This window comes from Pectinophora gossypiella, chromosome 4 (genome assembly GCF_024362695.1).
Source record: "Pectinophora gossypiella chromosome 4, ilPecGoss1.1, whole genome shotgun sequence".
In the NCBI taxonomy this organism is placed as follows: domain Eukaryota; kingdom Metazoa; phylum Arthropoda; class Insecta; order Lepidoptera; family Gelechiidae; genus Pectinophora; species Pectinophora gossypiella.
In genome coordinates, this window is record NC_065407.1 from 6,813,138 (window position 1) to 6,838,091 (window position 24,954).

The window sequence follows — 24,954 nt, forward strand, 5'->3', positions numbered from 1 at the left end:
AAAAAATCCCAGCCAGCACCTATTTTATTATTAGATTTTCACCGAATAGTTGATCGTATTTGTTCGCCATCGCAGTGAAACGCCAGTAGCAAAAGCTAAGCTTAAATCGATGGTGGTTTTAGCGCTCCGCAAAGCGGAATAAATATTCTCTACGATTCAGCTTTTGCTTTTAACAAAAGCGTTATGTCCAGTGGGACCCATTTTCATGGCAAAGATTTTTGGTAGCTAGGTATGACTGTGGTAAAAAAAAATATTTTCTATACTGATCCAATCGCGACTAGAATTTCGCGCCTGTAGTCTAGTTTGTAAGGTTCTACAACGTTCTACAGTTTGCTTAGTTATTTTATTTAATTAATATTTTTCAGATGGCCAATGCTGTGTCGCATTTAGTGCTGACATTTGCCCTTGCCCTGTTCCTATGTATCACCTTCGAGTCTCCCATACACGGGATAGAGAAGATCCTTCTCAGGAAGTTTGGTATGTACCTCAGAGTTCTTGTTACATCCGGCGGGACCGAAATATGCACGAACATAATAAAAATACCTTCCACATCATTAATTGCTTGTTTGGTATCGCAACTAGAGCTTCTGTTATTACGCAATGAGTAATAAAATAAATAATGAGCGGGTAAATATTGGACCATCCAGAAAAGTCTTGGTGCGGCCGCTTCACACGCTGCAAATTCGTGTAATTAAGTGCTGAGGGCATAACTACCTTGTTTCTATGGTCTGTGGTTTTGTAGGTATATACTTCTAAGTATTTGCTAGTGATTTGAATTTTAATTCGGTCGTGAATCTAATATCTCTGTTCGAAACAATTAACTGATGCTCTTGGAAAACTGTTACTGAAGGTTTGCCTAATAAGTGATTGTTTGTTTTCTTTTTTGTTTTTATTTAAGAGAACAAAGCATCAACATTATGCATGCATTATTTATGTTTTTTTTTTAATTACAGCCCGTCCCGTTCTCAGTGACAATGCTAGAAAAGAAGAATCGGCGGAGTCGTCGAGAAATACTAGTCAGTCTAAATTAGGTTCATAGCCATAGTATGTACGTAATTGTTATTTAATATGAACGTCGTGAGAATGTGTCACTTTCCTTTTCAGTCTTTTAAAGGCGAAGTAAAACGATTGTTGATTATATTGACGAAGAATGTCCAAAGACATTTTAACCATTAGATTTAATAAATAATATGGTTACGTACGTATGTAGAAATTATAAGAAGGAATTGAGATTGGTGATAGGAACTGGAAATACTAAAATAATGGGAAGTTAAGAAATTTGTATATATGAAATTTTACGACTATATTGCTACCTAGGATTATTATTAAATTAATAGTACTTATATAATTTGTGTACCTATATCGTTATATACCATGCCGGCTCTTTGGTGTTCTTCTTCTATCGTATGGGTTGTGAGGTGGAGTACTAACCTCATCAACCTAACTAACTTTGGCGGGTCAATAGTAACCCTGACAGGGTTACTATTGACCCGCCAAAGTTAGGCCCCAGACATGGCTCACATAACGACTTACTACTTCTTTGGTGTTGTAATTAGTTCATATCATAGCTGCAAAGATGCTAAAAATCCATGGAGTTGCAAAATTATAAATTCAAAAATATTAGCTAATAATTACAACAAATCATGACATCAAATTGTACACTTTGGCTGCTTAATGGAATATATTTTATAATATAATATATATATTTACCTGATAATGTTAATAAAAATAATATATTTACTGTAAATATTGAAGTTGTACACAAATGTGTAATGAATGTGATTCTAGTGTGATATAATTATTTGTATGTGAGATTTTAAATATTTTGTAACGATGGGTATTTACAGAATTTAGTCTGAATAAAAATCATATGCGTTTTATAACAATGTTATAAAAAAGAACTATTACAGTACTTATTTCACTAAGTTTTTATATTTAGATATATTTCACACCGTAAGTTGCTCAAATATAATTATTTTTGTGTAGGTAGACGTATTTGATTGTCTGAAACTGTTGTGAACTCTTGTCTATGAATCGTTATTTTTAGTATCTGAGACAGGACTTTTCAGAGTCAGTCGTCCTTTGAATGTCTGTATTTTTTAATCATACAAAATATCTGATTGTAATTTTGTACAAAATAAGTGTTAACGGTGGTTATAATTATGTCATAATAGTATAAAATGAAGGTCCCCATAATATTTGTGATTATAGCAAAGCAACAAATGAGTTGTTTTCAATAAGTCGAGCTCGCATTAAAAATGACTAGGTAAGTACTTAAATAAAAAACTATTTTATTGGTAAATTAGTAACCCGAATGTTTATATGATCATTGGGTGCGCTAACTCGACTCGCGTTTGACTGTTTTTTTATATGATTATAGGTGTAACAAAATATAATAAAATGTGGTTTATATACTCTATAGTATTATTTGTGTTACGGCTGGTGAGGCTCCTACTAGACTGGGCTTAAAGAAATAAATTTAAAATTCATTTAGCTGTTTATCGACTCGACATAATGTCTGGTATAAGTGGCTGAACCTAGTCTACGTCCAGAAGAAAACCACTTGATATTTGGCTTAATATGGTTTAAAAAGATGTGCAATCTGTTTAAAAAAGATATGTAGTTATCTGAATAAGAAAAAATAATAAAGATTTAACTCTATTATTACCTGCAGTGGAGCAGCGTGGTGGAATATGCTCCAGGCGGTCTTCACAACACAGACACACACACACACACACACACACACACACATAAACAAAATCTGTAAAGATATGTTATGGTGTATGTCTGTATCTGTACGCTGCTCCACTGCAGGTAATAATATGGAGAAATCTTTTTTTTATGAATATTACCTATCAGACGAAATCCGCAAACATAGGCAAGAGCTATTACCATTGAGTGGTAGATCAATGGTTACTATACAACAACATCGCGCAAGTAAGTATGAATAGTCAAACTATGCACTTGGGAGCATACACTTAGTATAAACCGAACCAGTCAGGAACAAGTATCCAAAATTCGAACACAATGAAGTACTTATACTGAACAACTTCCCAACGTAGCGAGCAGGAGTAGCGAGCTATTGAACTTTGACAAGAATCCGATGCTGACCCATTTATGATAACTAACTATGGTTGAATTTTGCGTGTTATCATTAGAACCTTGGCAGTGGCAGTGGCAGTGGGCAGGGCACATAGCGAGGAGAACCGATGGCAGCTGGGGCGGAAAGGTTCTAGAATGGCGACCACGTGTCGGACGACGCTCAGTGGGTAGGCCCGCTACAAGGTGGACCGACGATCTGGTGAAGGTCGCGGGAAGCCGCTGGATGCGGGCAGCGCAGAACCGATCGTCGTGGAGATCCTTGGGGAGGCCTATACCCAGCAGTGGGCGTCGTACGGCTGACGATGAATGATTAGAACCTTGAACAAGCGAAGGGTGAAGAGTTAAGGGAAGGCTCTAAAATACTGAATACGAATTTATTTTGTAATTTGTATTTGGACCACAAATACACGCATCGACAGTGGCAACAATTTATCATCCAAAAATAAAGTCGAAAATAAATTATTCTTTGTAATGTACTTCTTTATTTATATGTATATTTCTCTTTTGGAGTTGTGGTAGCTCTGTTGAAAAAACGTTTGACTCTCACTGTGCGGTTGCAGGTTCGGGCAGAGCACGGGCCTAAACGCACATAGCATAAAAATGTGTATCCTAGGATTGTGACCTGACTTGTACCGAGCTGGCCTTTGGGTCGGAATGGCAGCTGCTTCTGTAAAAAAAACCGCGTTTGTCAAATATTCAGGTTAGGAGGAGGTTAGGTAAGGAGATTTTGATGTAATATGCAACTAACAATTCAAGTAGCCGTTTTCTAACTAAATAAACTAAACATAATCTAGGCTGCATATTAGTGCAATGTTCCGTCCGAGCCTGTATGATGCAAACTCTAAATTGTTGACGGCTCTTAAACTACCAAATAACTTCGAAACAAACGGATTTCATACAACTGACATTTAGCATTAGCACTGAAACTATTTCACTACTTAAATGTTTGTTAAACAAATGTTCCGTTTACAGGTTTTAGAACGTGCCTTTTTTAATCATTATAATTATACAGAGTACTCGTTACGTCACTAAACTTTTATGATACACATATAGCAGAGTTATGAGGATTCGAAAAATCGACGAAACTTTTTGAGAAGAGGTAGGTTAGTGCCGTGCCCTTGCGCTTCGCTTTGCTCGTCTTGGTGGGGCACAATTGTGCCCCCAGATTTACGTACATAGGTTTACCTTTAGTCACACCCCGGACACTTCATACAAACAACCTCGTTTTACACAGACACTACACATTGACGTTATTGTACACGTGCAACTGTGTGTGTGACGTATGACGCCATACGATTCAAGTCTAAACTATGTTCGAGGGGGGTGAGGTAAACCTAGCTCAGACGCTGGTGGGGAGCGGAGAGTTGCCATTCTATACGTAGCATTATTCCTTATTCTATGCTTTAGTATAAATATGCTTATCTAAACTTGAATAAAGGAAGATTTGTATGTCTGTGTGTGGTATGTTTTTGAGTAGTGCTGGGCGGAAGGCAAGAGGGAAACCACTGCCCTATTGTTTCCTAAAAAGTAGCATGGCTTTAAAATTAGTGATGTGTGAATCTGTTTTCTACGAAATATATTTATTTTATTACGACGACTGCTGTATTTTGTTATTCTATGAAATTATATAAGTAGTAAGTATTTTGATGATGGAACCCCTCGGTTCCAGTAACAATTCAAGATAACTTATTCCCAGTTCATTAGTAGATAACTTTGTAAAAAAAAATTACCATATAACTAATGATATAACATAAATCTTGTAATTTTACTACGAGCCATAATTTTTCAGTTCATTATTAAATCATATCCATTTGTTTAATTTAAAACCTAGATCGTTTATAACACTTAAACACTAATGTCCCTACTTAGTATTCTCATAGCTGAAAGTTCATTTATACATAAATTAATCTAATATACATTTTAATACAGGGTGTTAGTGACATCGTATCGAATACTGAGGGGGATGAGTCAGACCATGATTCTCAGTTTAAATCAAGTGGAATTTTCCGTCGCAGAATTCATACTTTTGTCGTATTTTTTTTTAATTATTTTCAATACATTTCAAGAAATTTTAAAATTTTACTTTCAATTCTTTTGCGATGGAAAATTCCACTTGGTATCAACTCAGGATCATGGTCTGAATGACCTTCAAAGTTTTCGTTACGAAGTCACTAACACCCTGTATTTTAACCACTTATTTATAGCTGTTAGGTAAAATTATAATTAATGACTTAGGTGTTGTATTATTCTAACGGCGTTATTAAAAGGCAATTTACTAGATTTATTGTTGAACAATGTAGTAATTAATATTTCGATAAATATAACAGAGAAATATTATCATCATCATCTCCCTATCGTGATCCCATTTTCCACCTGTAACCTGAAGATTTGACAAGTCTCTTCTTTTACAGAACTGTCTGTCTGGTTAACATTCGAACCCAAAGGAAAAACCAGCCCAATACAGATTTAGTCACATACCTGCGAAACGCATGTCTCGGGGATGTGGGTTTCCTCACGATGTTTTCCTTCACCGCTCGGCAATTATTGGTTTAGACTCGTATCTGCGATCTCACAGTGAGAGTAAAACGTTCTTCCTACTGAGCTATCACGGCCCTAAAAGAAAATATAGTGGCACCGTAATGAAACCTTTGGGGGATGATTTAAACCATGATTTTGAGTACTTTTCATGATATTTCCGTCAAGAAATTCCACTTCATATTAAAGTTTTCATTACGGTGTTACTAACACCCATATGTAGCACTACAGCTACTTGTACGAATACTGAGAGAGATGATTCAGTTCATGACATGATTTTCCATCGCAAAAGTAAAGAATTAAAAAAAAAACATGAATTTTTCGACGGAAAATTTCATTCGATATTATTAACCCAGAATCATGAACTGAATTCCCCGTCAGTGTTTGGTATGGTGTCACTAAGATCCTGTAGATAAAGAAGTACATGGCAAAGAATAAATTATTTTCGAGTTCGGTTTTTAATATAAATATTTTATATAATAAAAATTGATGCCAGATGTAAACAATCCCGAAAAAGTATTTTAGGTAAGTATATTGAGCTGATTTGCCCTTTGAGTTGGAAGGTCTACTTACTTACTTTTATTAGAAAATAACTTCCACCAAAACATCAAAATAATGACAAGGCAAGTTCGACAAAGTCTTTAAGTATTAAATAACGTAAAGTTAAAACCAGTGTTCACTGAACAGAGCGGCAAGAAAACAACAAATAGACAATGGACACCCACTGTTTAGACAAAAGATAAAAGATTGGAAAAGGGAAACTTGTAAGCTTGTTTGTAGAGGTGTGACTTTGAGGTCGAGAAGATTGGCTCATGGCGATCGGCTCACCGAAACATTACATAACAAACGCTCGAATTCAAATTCGAAATTCAAAAATGTACACATAATAGGCACATTTGCTATTAAGATAATGATTCTTAGCTACTTATGTGAGGGTATAACTTCGATGGGAATAGTATCAGTTAGACACTTTAAAAAAATATAGTAATGCGGTACTTAGTATAACCGGGTGAGAGCCCTCGGCGTTCCCCATTAGTCCGGTCAAGTAGTTAATGCCACATGGGGCACATATAAAAAAAAGCCACGTCAAAAACAAAAGTTATTGATAGCGTTTTAACGAATATTATGTTTCTAACCATTTATCAATATAATACTATTAATTAATTCAACTAAACAGCTTCCGTGGTCCAGTGGTTGAGCGTTGGGCTCACGATCCGGAGGCCTAGAGTTCGAATACCGGTGGGGACATGATCCCTAGTTGGGTTAGGACATTACAGACAGATCACCTGATTGCCCTGATCCGTGCTTCGCAAGGCACGTTAAGCCGTTGGTCCCGGTTACTACTAACTGATGTATGTAGTCGTTACATGAGCCATGTCAGGGGCCTTTGGCGGCTCAGTAATAATCCTGACACCAGGGTTGATGAGGTTGGTAAACCACCTCACAATCCACACGATAAGAAGAAGAAGAAGGCTTCAAAAAATATAGGTAGAATAAAATTCAATTATAATAATAGGTCGTTCGTGAGACCTACTCTTTTGCCTCAACTCACATATTTCTTTACTCCACCACTACTATTTGTCCGCGATAAGGTTAATGCGGTGTGCCTTTTCAAGCCAATATAAGTTGCCCGCCCTATCTGAGCAAGACTTTGCCTCGTATACTTAACCCTCCGAGATTCCGTACTTAACTGCAGATTAAGACCCGGACTAACTGTTTAACTGATTACAAATAAATGCTGGAAATGTTCAGGATTTATCCGGAATAAATTTTAAGAGTTTACGAGTAATATCGAGTGTAGTTTGCAAGTACGAGTAGTTTTCTGATGATCTGTAATCCACTTTATGGGGGTAGGCCAGGTACGGGTTGAGTTATGTCAAATTGTTTTGTAATTACTAAGTTGGATAAGTGTTTGTAAATTTCAGTTGCAGGTGATATACCGCTACGACATGCCTCTCACTTTAAGGTCGCAGGTTCGAATCCAGCACATGCCTAAACCAATGATTGTCGAATTTGTTTTCAAATTCATGTTTGGATCATCATTTTTATCACGTGCTCAGCAGTGAAGGATAACATCGTGAGGAAGCCCACATTACCGAGAAATGCGTTTTCGGAGGTATGTGACCCTCTATAGGGCTGGTTTTCTCTTCGCGGGTTGGAAGGTCAGACAGGCAGTCGCTTCTGTAAAAAACCGGACCTGTCAAATCTTCAGGTTAGGTAAGCGGACCCTGTGAAAAATGGGATAAACGTAGGGAGATGATGAGTTGTAGGTGATATATTAAGAAAATACAATTTTCCTTTACCTAACTAAATGGCAGTTACATACATACATAAATTCACGCTTATTTCCCATCTAGGTAAGCAGAGACCATGCGGATTATGGTATATGGCAGTTATATTTAGAAATTACAATATATTTAGATCTATTTCTATGCTGAAGCTTGAGGGAAAGTAAGAATTTGTTGTAGGACCATTGCGCATTGTAGCCCGATAAATAAACAAAATAAAAATGAATTACTTATTCACCGTTCCACTCCATAGCCGAACCTAAATCATTTTACGCTCAGAAAAACTGAGTTAAACCGACAACACGCTAAAATGGAGGGCTTTTTTACCCTTTTAGCGTGGCAGCCTGTGCTACCACCTGCGTCGCTTAAATTATGTAAATATCCTTTAATTCAAAGAACCCCGTAAACTGTTTAGAAGCTGAAGGAGCCTTCACGTAATCACCCTAAAATAAAAGAGTAGGGGGGAAATCATGTATCATGTGGGACTGGGAGAGTTACGTGCTGGTATTGTACGAAGTAATGGTATACTTTGGTAATTATAATTTTGAAAAAGAGATGTTTGTCGATTTTGTAATTTCAATGTCCAATTTTATCGTAGTTCAACCAATACTGGTGTCAAAAACGAAGAAAGATGAATGTTAGGTAAATATTTGATGGGCCACTTATTATTATGCGCGATGCGATGGGCGAACGCCTATTAAAATATAAAAGCAAAAGCAGTGAAAGTCGTAATTAATTTTAATAAAAATTACAGTTTATTTTAAAATGACGAATACAAATATTTTTAATTATAAAGTCCTTACGCAATATTTTGTCTAAAATTTACATAACGACAGAAAAGTAGGGGTGCCACCCGCTCATTCTTCTCGTATACGGGCCATAAATCATCTACCTATTACAAAATCGAGTTAAAACTTTACAATCCCCTTCCAACTAAAAAACCAAACTGAATTAGCGAAAATGAACCGAAACTTTCAGTTAGAGGACACTTCAGTTAATGAATTATGACACGTTCGCGCATGCCGCTGATAGTTCACTTAAAACTTGGCCCAAAGTTTGTAAAGTTCCGTTTTTTTGGGCTCAGTCGTGTGTTTTTGTCACACCGTAGTCATTAATCAATCGCGCCGTGAATATAAGTTGTCTGTATAAGTAACCCCTATTATCCTTAGCACGAGTTTTGGAAGTCGCATTAGGGGGAGTCAAAACCCGTCGGGGGAAACGTTTCTGGTGAAAGAGAGAACTAAAATGTGTTCAGCTGCTTATTATCTTAGAATAAAGAATAGTAATACTACACGTACAATGGTAGATCTCCGACCCCGCACCAACTCGTATCGGGCGCAGACCTCTCCCACCCTGTCTTACTTTAATCTTAAAGGGTGTAGGGACCCTAGTCTAGTTTCTATGCGTTACCTAGTTGGTGTACGTGTAGAGCATTCAGTGTTATTATATTTATAGCTGGTATTTTGTATATACTGATCTCTCCGACCGATTTCGGCCATGGCGACCACTTCGACTCGTATTTGGCAAGACGCTGATGCGCCTAAAGATGGCTTATGTAGCCTATCTTTACAGTGAATTGTGTGTAAACCCAAATTGTAAACCTAAATTGTACAAATCAATTTTATAAATAATTCAATTTATTATTATTATTATTATAATTCCCGCGCACAGTGAGTCTCACAAAGTTATTTCGATAATGACTACATCGGGAATCGACATCCAGATCGTGAGTCTAACGGTCTAACCACTAGACCACGGAGGCTGTGACAACAGCTGTTGGAAAAGTATAAGCTGGACTAGAACTATGTCGCAAAAGTCGATTGATGGATTGTGACCTCTCTATGATGAACTATCGGGTTGGTAACCACATTTTATTTTTACTAGTCCAACAGAGTAGTAATTTATATTTTACGCCGACAGGAAATTAGAAATTTTCTCACATCACTCACTCACTTTCGCTTTCGTATCTATTTGGTACTTAATTAGTAGATTTTATCAAAAACAGCACCATACACTCGCAACGGGAAAAAATAAATGGAAAATCTAGTAGTGAATAGCGGTACGTACCTAGATTCATCTTTTTTGTGCGATCGAGATCCATTCGTCGCTTTCAATAGAAACGTCAGTCAATCTAACTTTTGAAGTGGAACAGCTCTATAGGTACTGCGACTGATGTACGAGTGTGTAGCTATTGCCTGGTCTTATGTGAAAGGGGGCTAGTGAGGTAAAATGAAACTGTAGGCTATGACATTGTAGGCTACGACAACAATATAGATAGCGTTGTACAGCTTCAACGTAATAATTACCTATTTTCTCATTACTCAGGTAAGAACAGTAGTATATATAAAAATAATGTTTGCTTGATATTTGGATCACATTCTGTATAGAATTACAAAAGATGCGTCTGTCTATTAATACACCAAAAAGACCTTCAGTGCTCTGCGCGTTCAATATAATAACGCCTTCAGGGGGTTGTTGGGGCTGCCCTGGCGCTGCAGTGCCTCGGGGATGTTCGCCTCCTGGAGAACTGATGGCTTCCAGGCTGTTCTACGCAAGCGTGTGGCTTCTCTGTGGGAGCGAGTGCGGGGCAGCAGCAACAGTCTCCTGAAGGTGGTCTCACAAAGGATGGATAGTCCCATCCTCACTCACTGGATGTACATGCATGTGACATCCAATGAAAATTATAAATTTTACTAACTTAGATATAATCTTCTATTACTAACAAAATATGGATAAACATCTGAAATAAATATTTCATTCATTCATTCATTCATTCTATTATCAATGAAATTAGAAGGTTAAACGAAGGAAAATCGTTATGGCAACTCTCTGCTCCCTACTAGCGGCTAAGCTAGGTTTTTCTCACCTCCCCCCGCCCCTCGGTCTTATTTTAGTCTTCCATCGTACGTCCCACACAGATGCGCGTGTACGATAACGTCAATGTGTAGTGTGTTAAACGAGGTCTTTTGTAAAACTGCGTTTAAAGTTTCATGACTTTTCCGACAGGAAATTCCACATGATCGTTTTAGACTCATGGTTTGAATCATCACCGAAAGTTCTTGATTATTGTTACAATGTCTTTAACTCCCTGTATAGAGTTTAACAATGTTATGTGTTTTCCCCGATAATTATTCTTAATTACAGCTTCTTTTCTTTTGTGTGGAAGAAATTTATATTTTACAATAAAACCCTATTGCACTTCTTTTGTCCTATTTGTAATTGATATTTTTCCTTTGTGTTAGTAAAATAAAGAGTTCTTGTATTGTATTGTGATTGGAGAATCACATAGCTGGTTTCTAAGATTCCTCTGGCTCTGAGATTCCTGAAATATGGAATGATATCGTCCCGCTCTTATTGAAATGTCACCAACACTATGGCATAACACTTTTATCGCAAAAATGTTACATTTCGAGTCTGGTTGCTACCCTTTCAAGTGTTCTATATACCTGTGCTGATTGATTTTCCAATTTTGGCGTGAAACTCAATTTATGTTTGAAGCTTAGTGATGGAACACTCATACATATATGTCGCTAATTCATATAAACACGTAGGTACCTATTTTATGTAATTCCTTCTTGTTGGTTCAAAAAGTATACTAGTTATTATAATTGTTATGTTCATCGGTGCTAAGTCCTGTACACACCATCTAATTTTATTTTAGGTTAAACCTGACATTTTCTTATCCTTTTCTTATCTTTTCGTGGAAAGGAACGAGTAATCGACAGGCATATCATTTATGTCAAGTTTAGGTATAAAACGAAAACAACGCTATAAAAATTTTACATTCGCCAAAAATCTGACAGAATACAATTGACAGCATACGTCAAACGGTGTGCTTATCAACGAGATACCTATTTGATTCGCCCGGGTTATTTATTCATACACTCGTTCTTTTCAAAATTATCTCTTTCCTTTTCTTTTTTGAAATAAAATTAGGTCTCTACAGGTTTTAGCATTACTGTATTAACATGTCTGGTCCATACCATACATTTTGGAGTTAGTGTGCTTAGAGCACTAAGTAGGTAGTAAATGTTGTACGACTTCGAGATTGTTCTGTTCTGTATGTTATTACTTTTCGCAATTTACCACATTTTACCGGCTTCTGCTTTATTGCTTGAAGCTTTTTGTGTTTACTTATTATATAGTTATAGTTTTGATTACTTATTATACAATCACTAATGTCGATAATCTTAAGACCGAATGTCCTTTTAAAATCCAAACCCCACTGTTTAACTATGGTGTCTGGAAATCTCGGCCGCAAGAGGATATACCTCGTGGTCTTTCTGTTTTTAACCCCCGACGCAAAAACGACGGTGTGGTATAAGTTTGACGTGTCTGTATAAATGTGTATGTGTCTGTCTGTGGCATCGTAGCTCCCAAACAGATGATTCGATTTTATTGCGGTTTTTTTTGTTTCAAAGGTATATTAGTCGAGAGTGTTCTTAGCTATGTTTGTTGGAAATCGGTTCAGGTCTTCAAGGTCATGGTCGTTTGTTAAGTGTGATAGGAATGTCACACGCTCAGTTTGTTTGCAAGCATATGTGGGATAACTTATTTTCTGCTTTTTATAGGGTTTAGCATTTTTAACCTTTTGTCATAATAATTGAGTACTTTTTTTGGTCGGGGGTTCTTTAATTTTATTTTTCGTTTCCCTTTTCGAAGAATGTTTGTTTGTTGAGGAACACATGCATAAAAACATAAACATAAACAGCCTATATACTTCCCACTGCTGGGCAGGCCTCCTCTCAATCAACTGGAGGGGGTATGGAGCATATTCCACCACGCTGTATAAATTACCAGTGAATTTATACAAACATACCACAACCATGTATATTTTTTCAATTGGGTATACAAATATGCAAATGTACACATATATTTTTATAATAAAGTGTGTGTCTGGAATGTGGCATGGGAGAAGCGCAATATTAACTGAAAAGCTGAATGCTATGAGGCGTATTGCAATGTACTATTTGCAGTATGTTCCACAATACAGTATGTTTTGTTGTTGAAATATTAATTTTGTACGTATAAAGTGTACACTTTTTGTCTTCTTATTTGTAGAATTTTGGCTTTGCTCGCCTACTTTATTACATCGGTCATCTACTGAATGACATTCGATAATGTTTAAGATTGTACAGAACACCCAATGTCCTTTTAAACCCAATCCCCAATCCTCAAAAATTAAAAGTGTTGTGTTTGTAAAAACTGGGTCTTAGGAGGATAACTTTGTTGATCAGTCAAAAGGCATTCCTGAGCTGAAAACTTCCGAAGATGCGTTTCGCCAGGTTAAGCAGGTATCTCCAGCCTGTTATATCGTACAACTTGCAACCGTTAGTAAATACGCAGCCAGCGTGGGTCCCCGCTCGCAATATCGAGAGTCGCGGCTTAAAACACTCCGCCCGTGGAATTGGGGAAATATCACCGACTTGTATGCACCGGGTATGTGAACTGGTAGAATTTACCTGGGTTCATACTTGTGTAAGAACGGGATGAATTTCAAAATATACCTGTTTTGAGATAAGCTAAATGTTGGTGTAAAAAGAAACTAAAAATTGAATTTTGGATAACTTTTATTACATGTATAATTAATAAAGTAGGTGATTATGCATGTCATTAATTGGAATTAAAAACTTGAATACAAACGTTATAAATCGGTAGGCATTCTAATGTCACGTGAGGTAAAAGGTACCAGTACCAAATCCGAAAGTACCAGGCTATCATAATTTTAAAGAAAGTATCTAGAAGCGATCGCAGTCGCATTTTTGGTTGTCGTTGATGCACGCTCCACCAGGGAAGCCCAGACGCTTGCACAGCTGTTCGCAAGACCGCAGATCACATGTCTCCCTGGTCACACGATTCAGCAGAACTTCAGGCTCTAAAACAAATGAATTGATTTATTTTTAAGCGATGTTGTGGTCACACTACTTACCAGGTCCTTTGACTAATAGGCTTTTTTTATAATTTTTTTTTATAAATAATTTCAAGTTGCTGGTGAAGCCTGGAGGGCAGAGACACTTTTATTCATGTGGCACTTGATAATGTTACAGTTATATCTTTTTTCTTGTAAATGGCTTGCCATATACTCTGGTATACGACTTCGGTATAGGTAAAAAGACCATCTAGATTCGTACAATTAGTGATAATATTTCAATATAATAAAATTTTACATTAACAGCCTCTGTGATCTAGTGGTTAGAACGTTAAGCTCACGAACCGGAGGTCCGGGTCCGATTCGCGATGGGGACATTGTCGAAATCACTTTGTGAGACTGGTATTTGTTTGGTAAGGACTTTGCAGGCTTGAATCACATGTTACTCTCAAAAAGTAAGATGATTCCGTTGGTCCCGGCTATTAGCGGTAAAAACACTTCCATCAACCCGCAGTGGAACAGCGTGATGGAGTATGCTCCATACCCCTTCCGGTTGATTCCGGTTACATCAGTAAGTAGTAACGGGGACCAACGGCTTAACGTGCCTACCGAAGCACAGATCAATCAATGATCAATTGAGATTATTCCGATCGATTCTGTCCTAACAAGAGATATATTTTTTCATATATATAACGCTATTCTCAGAGTGTGCTAGGCAAGGGTTGTGGATGTACTTTAATTAACGCACGAAATCGCACGATCGAATTAGCATGAAATCGCGTGACTTTAGACTGCCCGGGATCTTATACAGTCCAGAAGCTTTCCTGAACTACGGGATGACATAAACTACATTATTACTGTGCTCCATGCAGAATAATGAAAACATATGGGCCATTTGCTATTGCAGCTGCAAGTCTGCTACTTAGCTCGTTATATATTCATAAAATAGTTCACTCATAAATTTATATATTTATGAGTCCAATCAACAATGTTAAATGCTCCACTTAGATACATAATCTTATATAATATAAGACTATTTTCTCTTGACCATGACTTTCTGGAGTTTGAGGCCTGGAGTCCTAAAACACAGGATATCCTAGTTTAGGCTTCAGCTTCTACAAATATTACCATGTATTTTTGTAGAGGAAATAAAGATTCTACTTACTTACTTAGTTAATTATGAAATAATATTAAGGATATTTGTTAGATTACATATTTAAGTGGAGAACATAGGCCTCTATTAAGGTAAACCTGCAGCTGCTTTTTCCCTAAGCTATCTCATTGTTTCCAAATCATATCCCAAATTAAAAAGTTAATTAAGTCTTTCTTTTAATAGAAAATACTTCATGAAAAAAAATGCTCAGAATAAACTTGATCCCTTTTAATGAAGGTTTTCTTCTGTTTTTTATTTTTTCCTCAATATTAAATTATGCTCAATCTCATCCGGGTTTAAATTTTACTTTCGGTTTATTTTGGTTTACAAAAATCTGTAGTCTTTCTTACCGCTGGTCTCCGAAGCGGATATAATCGAAATCGAAAATATCATAGCAAAAGTCTCCGGACAAAAAGTTGATGCCGTTCAATCTACAATAAGTCAGGTCAAAAAAAATGCAAAAGTAAAAATAAAAGCCCATACATTTTTTTCAGGCAGACGCCCACGGCATTCCGCTTGCTACGAATTTGGTAGGTACACCAAACAAAAAACACAGTAAAATAATTAAAAAAAAACTTATTTACCTTCAGCAGACATTGGGCCCGCAGAAGAGAGAGCCAGGAAGGCAAAGAACATAGCCAAGATGAAAAAGTATCCTTTCATTTTGAATTTATATTTTATTTAAAAAAAAAAGTGAAATTACGGCACTATTGATGCTTGACGTTCCACGTTCAACTGTCGCAAGGAACTCACTGGGCACTTTATATACTTCAGATTTTTTGAATAAAGAAACTGAAGGCAAATTTATATTTGCAGTTAAAATTTTTGCTTTAACTACGGTTTGGTACCGGAACACTTTTTGCGAGACGCATATACAGTTTGCAAATTTAGTGTCCGGTAAAGTACCCATCAACTCAGCATACACGAGAATGAGATAAGGATAATATATGACGAAATGTAAATAATAAACTTAATAGGTATTTAACTAGTGATAACCTGTTGTGATAATAAACGAACAAACTTAGTAATGTTAAAATATACTTAAGCATTTGTTTACATTGCTAGTTTGTGTATATGCATTTGACATAATAACAATTTTATTATGAGTTCGATTTTTGAAACTAGTTCGATTTTTGAAAATTTAAAATTTAAATAATAAGCATCAAGTTTACAACTTTAGACTATTTATGACGTCACGCCATAGTTACGCATTCAGTTTCCTTGTTTTGTATCTATGATGGGGATTCTACATTCTTTCACTACATTTTTTGGCTGAGACACTAACCAGTGGCATTAGCAATAATCGGTAATCCCGCATACAATTTGTTGCGTAACTTTTTCTTATTTCAAAATAGCGGTGTAGTAAGGTATCAATCCTGGCTGACGGCCCGATTACTTTAGCTTATCAAGAAATTAGCTCACGATATTCAAATTCAATTCAAATTCAAAAATATCTTTATTCAGTAGGTAACTTTTACACTTTGAATCGTCAATTTTTACGTACCGAACGTCTCATCCGCCTAAAACTACTGCAGCTTCTCACAACCTGTATAGCCGGGGAAAAGAAGCTGCAAGAAAAACCTCGGCACAGGATTAACGTGCCTTCCGAAGCACGGATCATCTTACTGTCAGACAACCAGGTGATCAGCCTGTAATGTCCTAACAGAACTAGGGATCACAAAGTGATGTTTGTGATTTGTCTCCACCGGGATTCGAACCCGGGGCCTCCGGATTGTGCACCCAACTCTCAACCAGGCCGTTAAAACTATACCTAATGAGATGGGTACTTCATTTTTTAATCTATATTAAGAATCACAGCAGCAAAACTATCACAGGGCCCTAGACTTAAAAAAAAAATTATACAATTGAGAAATTTTGCTGCCTAATATCAGTTCTCAGACAATTAATCCCAAGCATTCAAATCTTCTAAATTATCACTAACTTTATAGTAATCTTTTATAAATAGAAATACTTCAGGATCTTGATACCGACCCCAACAGCGGTCGAGTGGTCAAAGTGTTCCCTTCATCAGTGCTTATCACTATTGGCCTGCTCGGGCCGCGTTTCTTCACCTTTATCTTCTCAGACAATACCCTGAGCTAAGGTTTATACCCTATTTTAGGCATATTGTCTTAAATTTTGTACCGGTTGAGAAACTTCAACGCTACCTATTTGTCTGGCCAAGTAGTGAATGCCGTCTCCGGCATATCCAATGAGTCACTTCAAGACGTTGTTTTTTTTCCCGTTGTTCTATAATACAATAATGAATATATTATAATAATAGGTTAAGTCCCGAAGTGTTTAAGGAAAAATTGAAAGACCACTTTGTTTAGGTACTTATTGCTTAATTTTTTGTACATGTTACCGGCAGTATCAGATTTAAGGCCAAACTTATTTTTGCCTACTCTTCCTTGTCCTATCATCATCGCGATATATATTTTTATATTACATGCTAATCGTAGTTCGCAGGTAGATAAAGGTAACCGTCAAGCGATTGGTAATCGGCCGTTCCCCATAGTACACATATTATGTTCTTATACGTAGGTATTCTGATGATTTATGCTGCTTTATCTAACCTCGATTGGGGTCATCAACCTGAGTCTAACAAATGATCTATCTATATAGGTAATCTGAAAATATTTTCCATCCTTGTAAGATACACAAATATTAATTATAATGGTGCAAAACGACATTACAACCCTCCCAAATATTTTTAAGAATAAAACACAACAGAGCGGTCCATGTAATGAAAGTCCCACATAACTGATTAACAAATTATCCCCAATTACACAAAGCTTTGTTAAATTAATACAAATTCGTGTTAGTCCACAACATGATACAAATTGCTGTGTCGTAATGTCGGCCATTTTGTAAAGAGAAAATTTTAACGTTTACGCGCCATTTTATTTTTGCCTCGCGATATGTGCCGACAGAATAATGCAAACACGTTTTGTCGAAATAAGCTTTTAATGCGTAGAAACAAACGTTATTATATTATTCATTGTTAACGGCAACAATTCGAAAGAACGTCGGCGTCTAATTTCAAAATTCGAACACATAAAACATTATACGTTGAAAGTCTCTCTTGTCACGTAGGTCAGCTGGAAGAAATCTCTTTGTTTAGAGATAAGCTTTCCTGTACTATCTGTTTTCTTTGTATGTTTCTTGTGTCTGTTTTATTGTTTACAAATAAATAAATAAAAACAGTGATTCGCTTACAGCCCTCGTAATTAAAGACTAAAAGACTTAAGTTAGTCCCAATGGGGGTGAGGTAAATTTAGCTGTTGGTGGGGAGCGGAGAATTTCTGCTCTATAAGTAGTACTAATTACTTTTTATTCTATAACTGCATTGTACGGCTAATAGCAACCGATTTCTATGTCCAACAAAAACGTAGCTTAGAAAAAGTGGGAACCTATGAACTTAATAACATAGTCCAGTTTGACAGGCACAAGCCCATCCATCTTCCTATCATCCATCTCCAACTTGCCCGATCAGTTTCAGATGAAAAGACCGTAACTCTATTACGGAGAGTTTACTAGTTATTTGCAGAGTCCGTCATGATTCTATAAATATTGACGTTAGTGCTGTCTCAACGTCGATTATGTGGCAAAATTGTTGATGTTTTTTTATATAATTGTATAGATTACATGTAAAGATTGCGGGTCTCATCAAAAAGCTTACTTTCAATTTATTTATTTATTGATTTTTCGGAAAATCAACAGCTACTTTAAACAATATAGTACATATAAAAATATATATACGATACAGTGGAGCCAATTATAGGTTTCCACCATGATGCGACTGAGCTTGCTAAGTTCTAACCAGACTACGGACAGTCAAAGCGAACCCAAGCTCTTTAGGTCGCGAGCTGAACGTTCAGATCGCTAAATCTAATAGGACCGTTTGCTAAATTGCTAATGTTACCCCGTTGATAAACGTACGAGGTTTTTGCGGGCGATCCACATTGAATTAATTTCAGATGTAAACGTCACAAATCAAAACGAGATAGCAATGACAATTACGATAATGGGGTGGTAACGATATTCACAACGAGCGTCAATTGAACCCGATAAACTATATAATTGAGTCCTGGCTATAGTACTGTCATTTTTGGTGAAATATCGATGCATAACTGTATGGATAATGTCACTGATCGACAGGTCTTTTATTCCATTATTGTACAGGAATTCGATAAAGGGTTAATTCCGTTTTAACGGACTTCTTTCTTGACATTACGCAGCATTATATTTCTTGAGAAAACAAATCATTTTTATGAAATACTTTTTTCCAAAGGTATTCTTTTAGGTGTTGTAGACATTAAGCCCTGTTTAAACAAAGTTTGAAGTTGAAACATCGATGTATTTTTTATCGATGATTAGCCACCACTGATCGGGGCTCGTCACGCCGCATCACTATTCATAGCATGTGTGAGCGACCTTTTTGCGAGTCGGCTATTCAGTGAGGAGTGGAGACTGCCCTCATTTACTTGCAGACGATCTATTAGCATTTAGCGCGGAAAATTTTCTGCGGCCGACTTTTTTGCTAGTAATTACTGCGAAAAGGGTAGCCTGGTAATAATTATGGGGGTTATAAATAGGCTTAGTTGTAGTCGAGGCTTCGGTAAGTAGCTGGTTACTGCGCTTTTCACATGAAAATTTGTAATCGTTTAGGGCCGATTCGCTGTAAGATAGCTTCGTCGTAAGCAGGACAACGCTACGCATTATTTAAGGTGCATTATATTAAATATTCTCGCGTCAGACAGAGAACTGCGGAGCGAAAGACAAGAGCGAAACTACTGCCCTATTTTACCCTAAAAAGTAGCATGGAGAATGCTTCACCGACAAGAGCGTGGCTCTTGTTACGATGATATTAATGATGATATCACAAAAGCCTTGAGCTGAACGCTGACACTCTACTGTAAAGATTATTAAAAACAATTATTATATAAAAAGAGACCTTAATTTGTATGTGATGGATGAGTGTAAAATTAACCGAACAGGACAAATAAATAAACGTGTAAGAGTGAGACAAACTGCCGTATAATCGTTGAGAGTTAATTATTGACGGCTGATACTTGGCGGAAATTAAATTTGGAACGCAACGAAGGCAGGTGATTGGCGGATTCGTAATTGGCAGTTGTTAATGGATAGGTTTATTAACGAATGGCTGTTTTTTTCGGAATAAAACATGTCTATCGCTCCGCCGTAAAGGGATAGTCAACTCTTAAATACATTTATATGTTTGCTTGTTTATTGTCATGGGATAACAAAATATGTGCAGGATATTTCCACATACGTACATGTAGGTATAATCAACCGCATTATCCTCGTATTAATTTACAATCTTGTCTAGTGTGTTGAAAAAAGATAAAAAATAAATCCGCTCAGGACATGAATAATTGATTTTCAAATTTAGAACTAGATAAATTGGTTAAAATGTGTCTATAAAAATAAATGAGTCATTGTATTGAGAGATATCTATATTTTGTATATTATACATTGATAATAGACTTCTTTTAAGGCGAGTGGTTATTTAATATTAGGGCACTGAACATACAAGAAGTTGGTTGAGAGATCATGTAATTTGTAGTGGGAATTGGGCGACCTCTTTGGTCTTATTATGACTAGACATTGATCACAAAATCAAACGTCTTGGATTCAATACAGTTAGTTTTTAAAAACCTTTACCAATTTAAAGTAGACCGATTTATTGGAGTATGCTTCGTACGCCTTCGATCGTTGAGGCCTGTGCCCTGCAGCGGGACGAACAAGTTAGTGGTTTTATTTTTTATTTAATCTAGGGATGCGTTGAACAGCTAAAATCTTTATAATGATGTACCTAATGATTCCGGCGTATCATTAATAGGTGTTGGCTACTACAAATACCTGCACTATTACAGGGTAATCTTCTTTGTATTCGAACTTTCAACAAAAGTCTTAAAACGAATTTACAATGTAATAATATATATCTTACTGCAAAACTTTTACGTGGAAACTCAGCCATTTTCTTTTCCGGATGATTTGCTTCCACCCAACTAGACTAGATAAAACTAAGACAATAAATACCAAACGACTTGTTTATATAGACGGTGTTTATCGCGCCTTTATGACTTTGTCAGGGCGGGAATCGAACGAGTTTACGACGGCCGGCACATAAAGCAACTTCAACGAGTAAGGTAATAGCCGTTAAAAAGTATCACAAAATTACATTTAATAGAGAAAGATTGGATGTAAATGTTAATTAGCTCAGTCAAGAGTTAAGTAGCCAATCTAGTTTGGTTGGTGTAGCATTTTTGTCGACATCATTTTAACACCACCATTTTACCCACATATCTGACAAATGCAGAATGGTATGTAACTTAAAATGTTTTAGGCGGGTTCTCTTTTCGCGGGTTGCATGATCAAGCGGTCGCCTCTGTATAAAATCGGACCTATCAAATCTTCAGGTTAGGTAAGCGGACACTGTGAAAATGGGATAACGCCAGAGAGATAATGATGATCATTTTTATTGTTTATAATTACCATCTTCTTTCGGGTGGATTTTACCAACATGATAATCTGCAAAGACCCCAACCCTGGTGTCAGTGTAGTTAGTGTAAATGAGTTGCCAGTAATAATGGCCGATTACGACGATTAAATATCTGAAGGCAGAAGTGTATAATTTTATAATACTCCTCCCTAGCTACTCTTAGAATTATTCTCAACTTAAAGTAAGATATGGTCTCTTCGTCTATCGTGTGGGTTGCGAGGTGGATTAACAACCCCATCAACCTTGATGTCAAGGGTTATTATGGAGCCGCAAAAGGACTCTGACTGTAACGACTACCAACTTACATCAGTAAGTAGTAACCGGGACCAACGTCTTAACGTGCCTTCCGAAAAGCACGGATCATCTTTCTTTCGGACAATCAGATGATCAGCCTGTAATGTCCTATAACCAAACTTGGGATTACAAAGTCATTTTCGTCATGTGTTCTCTTTGAAACCGGGACCTCCGGATCGTGAGCCCAATGCTCAAACCACTGTACCACGGAGGGTGTAAAGATATGGTTACGATGTTAAAACTAATACTTAAATATAAACAAACGATTTTTCCTACGAGCCTGGTGATTAAATAAACAGACAGCAATGAAACTCAAAAAATAACTACGAAGTTGAAATGAAACAAGGACTATTCTCTCAAAATTAAAATGTAATTTTAGTAACATCTGGTCGACGGACTGTGGAAAAGTATTTTCTTTGGCTGAAATTTAAATTTGTGACAAAGAGAGATTGTAGACGCATTTTATAGCACATTATTTTATGAATTATTATTAATGTATAAAGAAACTATCACGGTTTAAATTCCCATAGGTATCGACAGAAAAAACCTTACTAGAAGACACCTTTGGCGGTCCAATAGTAACCCTGTCACCAGGGTTGATGTGGTTGATACTCCACCTGACAACCCACACGATAAATGAAAATCATGTTGGTGGACATAGTCACTTAGGTTATTTATGAACGATTTTTTATTAATTTATATCAGATAACTCAGGTCAATGCAATGTACGACAATATACTAATAAATAAGAACTAACTAGCTAATAATAAAATTGTCTTAAGGTGCCTCTACGTGTTGGCTTAGGCCCCACGCACGCCTTCCAAAAGTCCGGGACTCCATAGGCCCGAGATATGGAAATGACATACAAATAATAATAATTTAAATTGGTCGAACAGGCCCCTTAGTCCCCCATAGCCCCAGTATCCTGGTCCACTAACCCCCAACCCAATAGCCCAGTTCCCTTTGTTCTCATAATCTGCAATAATCCTACACGAACCGGGGATTGTCTTTGGGTGCACTCTCATAGTGTATACAGGGTTGGTGTCTCAGCACATTCAGATTAAATTGTCTTAAGGAGCTTTTACGTGTTGGCTTCGGCCCCACACACGCCTTCCAAAAGTCCGGGACTCTACAGACTCGATATGGAAAGGTCAAACATAATATATAACTATTAATGGGACAATAATCATGAACAACATTTCCACTTTAATTTCTGTATTAAGTATATCAGAATCAACGTAAATATCAGAGATAAAATTGTTGTGTCAAATACGTCATTTCGCAAGGTGTTATGGCTGAGGAGAAGAAATGACAAGAAACTGCAACAGCAACACATCTTTTAAAACAATATAGGTTTACATTACAAGTTATTTAATAACTGGAGAAACACATTTGCTACCAGACATTTTATCATTTAGGTAAACATTAATATTAAAATAAGCTTTTTTTACATAAAGTAAGCTTCACATGAGGTTTACATTTATTTTCTGACAAATTCAAAATACAGTCTGGTATTTTATTATAAAAACGAATACATAACCCCAAACAAGATGAATTTAATTTACATAGCCTAGAAAATATTTAAAATTGCTGTTAAAATGGAATAAACTAAAACACGTTAAAAATATCCATACGTTCACTCACTTCACACAAAGCAGAATGACTCTATGCTTGCAAAGAATCATAGTTGTTTATGTTGTTATTTTGACATTGTTCAATTCAGAATATAATAGTTTACTTTGTGGGTGTTGCAGTGTAATCAGTTTAGGCTGGCAATAATGCCGATATTCCAAGTTGAACGGAACAAAGCCTTGTTTTACGTCGAGGCACTGGTGCAGTGTAGGATAGGAAAGTAGTCCATTGTCGAGCGATATTTATGGATTTGAAACTATAAACTAATAAATATAATATAAGTTTACTTGGTCAATATATGGGGACCTGTTCCTTTAACGGTTGCACACACATACATTTAGGATTGTCGTAACCAGCGGCTATTTGGCTTCTGAAAGCTTTCTTCAATATGGAGTAACAGAGTTTGCGACCAAAGGCTCGAAACAACGTTTGTAACAAAAAAAAGGCAAGCAAGAAACGGCAAAGAAAAACATGTTATGCACATGTAAAGGTGCATAAAATGTTTCACGGTCGCTATAAAAGTTACATACATAAAGTCACGCCTATTTCTTATCGAGGTTGGCAGATACTATGTGATGCCACATGCAACGATCTTGGCACACCACTGTCGCTTCTTCCGCTCTCTTGGAAATGGAAATCTTCACAAAACATCGCGAAAATCGTGAATGATCGCTGGTACATTAATCTAAGCGTCTTCTTCCGACTAACATCAATAAATCTGTATTCATTATTAATAAAAGTTGTAATAACAATAAACTATAATCATAAACTTATCACTCATTATCATAGCCCTAGCATTATCCTGTTTTACACAGGGTCCACTTAGCTAACCTAAAGATTTTTACAGAAGCGACTGTGTCTGGCCTTCTATCCCACGAAGGGAAAACCAGCCTAATAGATCCTGGTTAGGTCACATTCCTGCGAAAAGCATATCTCAGGAATGTGGGCTACTACTACTATATTTAGCACTCCCTGATCGAATTACCTGCAGCTCCGCAGTGGACCTCAGGTCTAACAGTTCAGCTCGCTAGCGAGAACTAAACTATTAATTGTTAGACGTTGAACTTCGTCCTAGAATTACTATTGTAATTTTATGTGCAATACCTGGGCTGCGACGGTGCAAGTTCAGCTAAATTGCTGGTTAGTCTACGTTTTGGTAATTAATGGTGTCAGGGTTGCCAGCTACGTTCTTAGGATTCTTCAATTTCTTACAAAAAAACCTCAAACGATACAATTTGAAAAAAATATACAAAAAATTCGTTTGTGCAGTAAATATGAAAAAATATATTTTTCTCCAAAATGGAATTTCCCGAAAACTTAAACCCCAATCTGGCCTGAATGGTATTATGAAATTACCACGGACTATAAGTAAACACGTAGTCCAGAGGTGTTTATTGATATATACCGACCAATAAGGCAATATGTGGTCAGATATTAGATGGGTGACCGTATAGTAGATTTCGTTTCGGACCTATGTTTCCGGCTAATTCATTGAGAAACCTTCAACCGTATTGACAATTTTGGATCAAGGGTTGCAGCGTTGGTAGTCCAT

The 24,954-nt window shown here is 36.6% G+C and overlaps 1 protein-coding gene and 1 long non-coding RNA gene across 2 annotated transcripts in view; one reads left to right on the forward strand and one right to left on the reverse strand.

Annotated features, from left to right (window-relative positions):
- LOC126366223 (nose resistant to fluoxetine protein 6-like) overlaps window positions 1-1,057 on the forward strand; it is a 52,646-nt gene extending 51,589 nt beyond the window's left edge. Inside the window, exons 10-11 of the mRNA XM_050009262.1 lie at window positions 366-477; window positions 954-1,057. Coding sequence (XP_049865219.1) covers window positions 366-477; window positions 954-1,039 — 198 coding nt within the window. The 3' untranslated portion in view covers window positions 1,040-1,057. The remainder of the gene's footprint in view (window positions 1-365; window positions 478-953) is intronic.
- A 12,469-nt stretch (window positions 1,058-13,526) lies between these two features.
- LOC126366361 (uncharacterized) lies at window positions 13,527-15,860 on the reverse strand. Its single transcript, XR_007566328.1, has 2 exons — window positions 15,532-15,860; window positions 13,527-13,800 (listed from the first exon to the last, which is right to left on the reverse strand). It is a non-coding gene; the product is annotated as an uncharacterized LOC126366361 (long non-coding RNA).
- Between the last annotated feature and the right edge of the window lie 9,094 nt (window positions 15,861-24,954).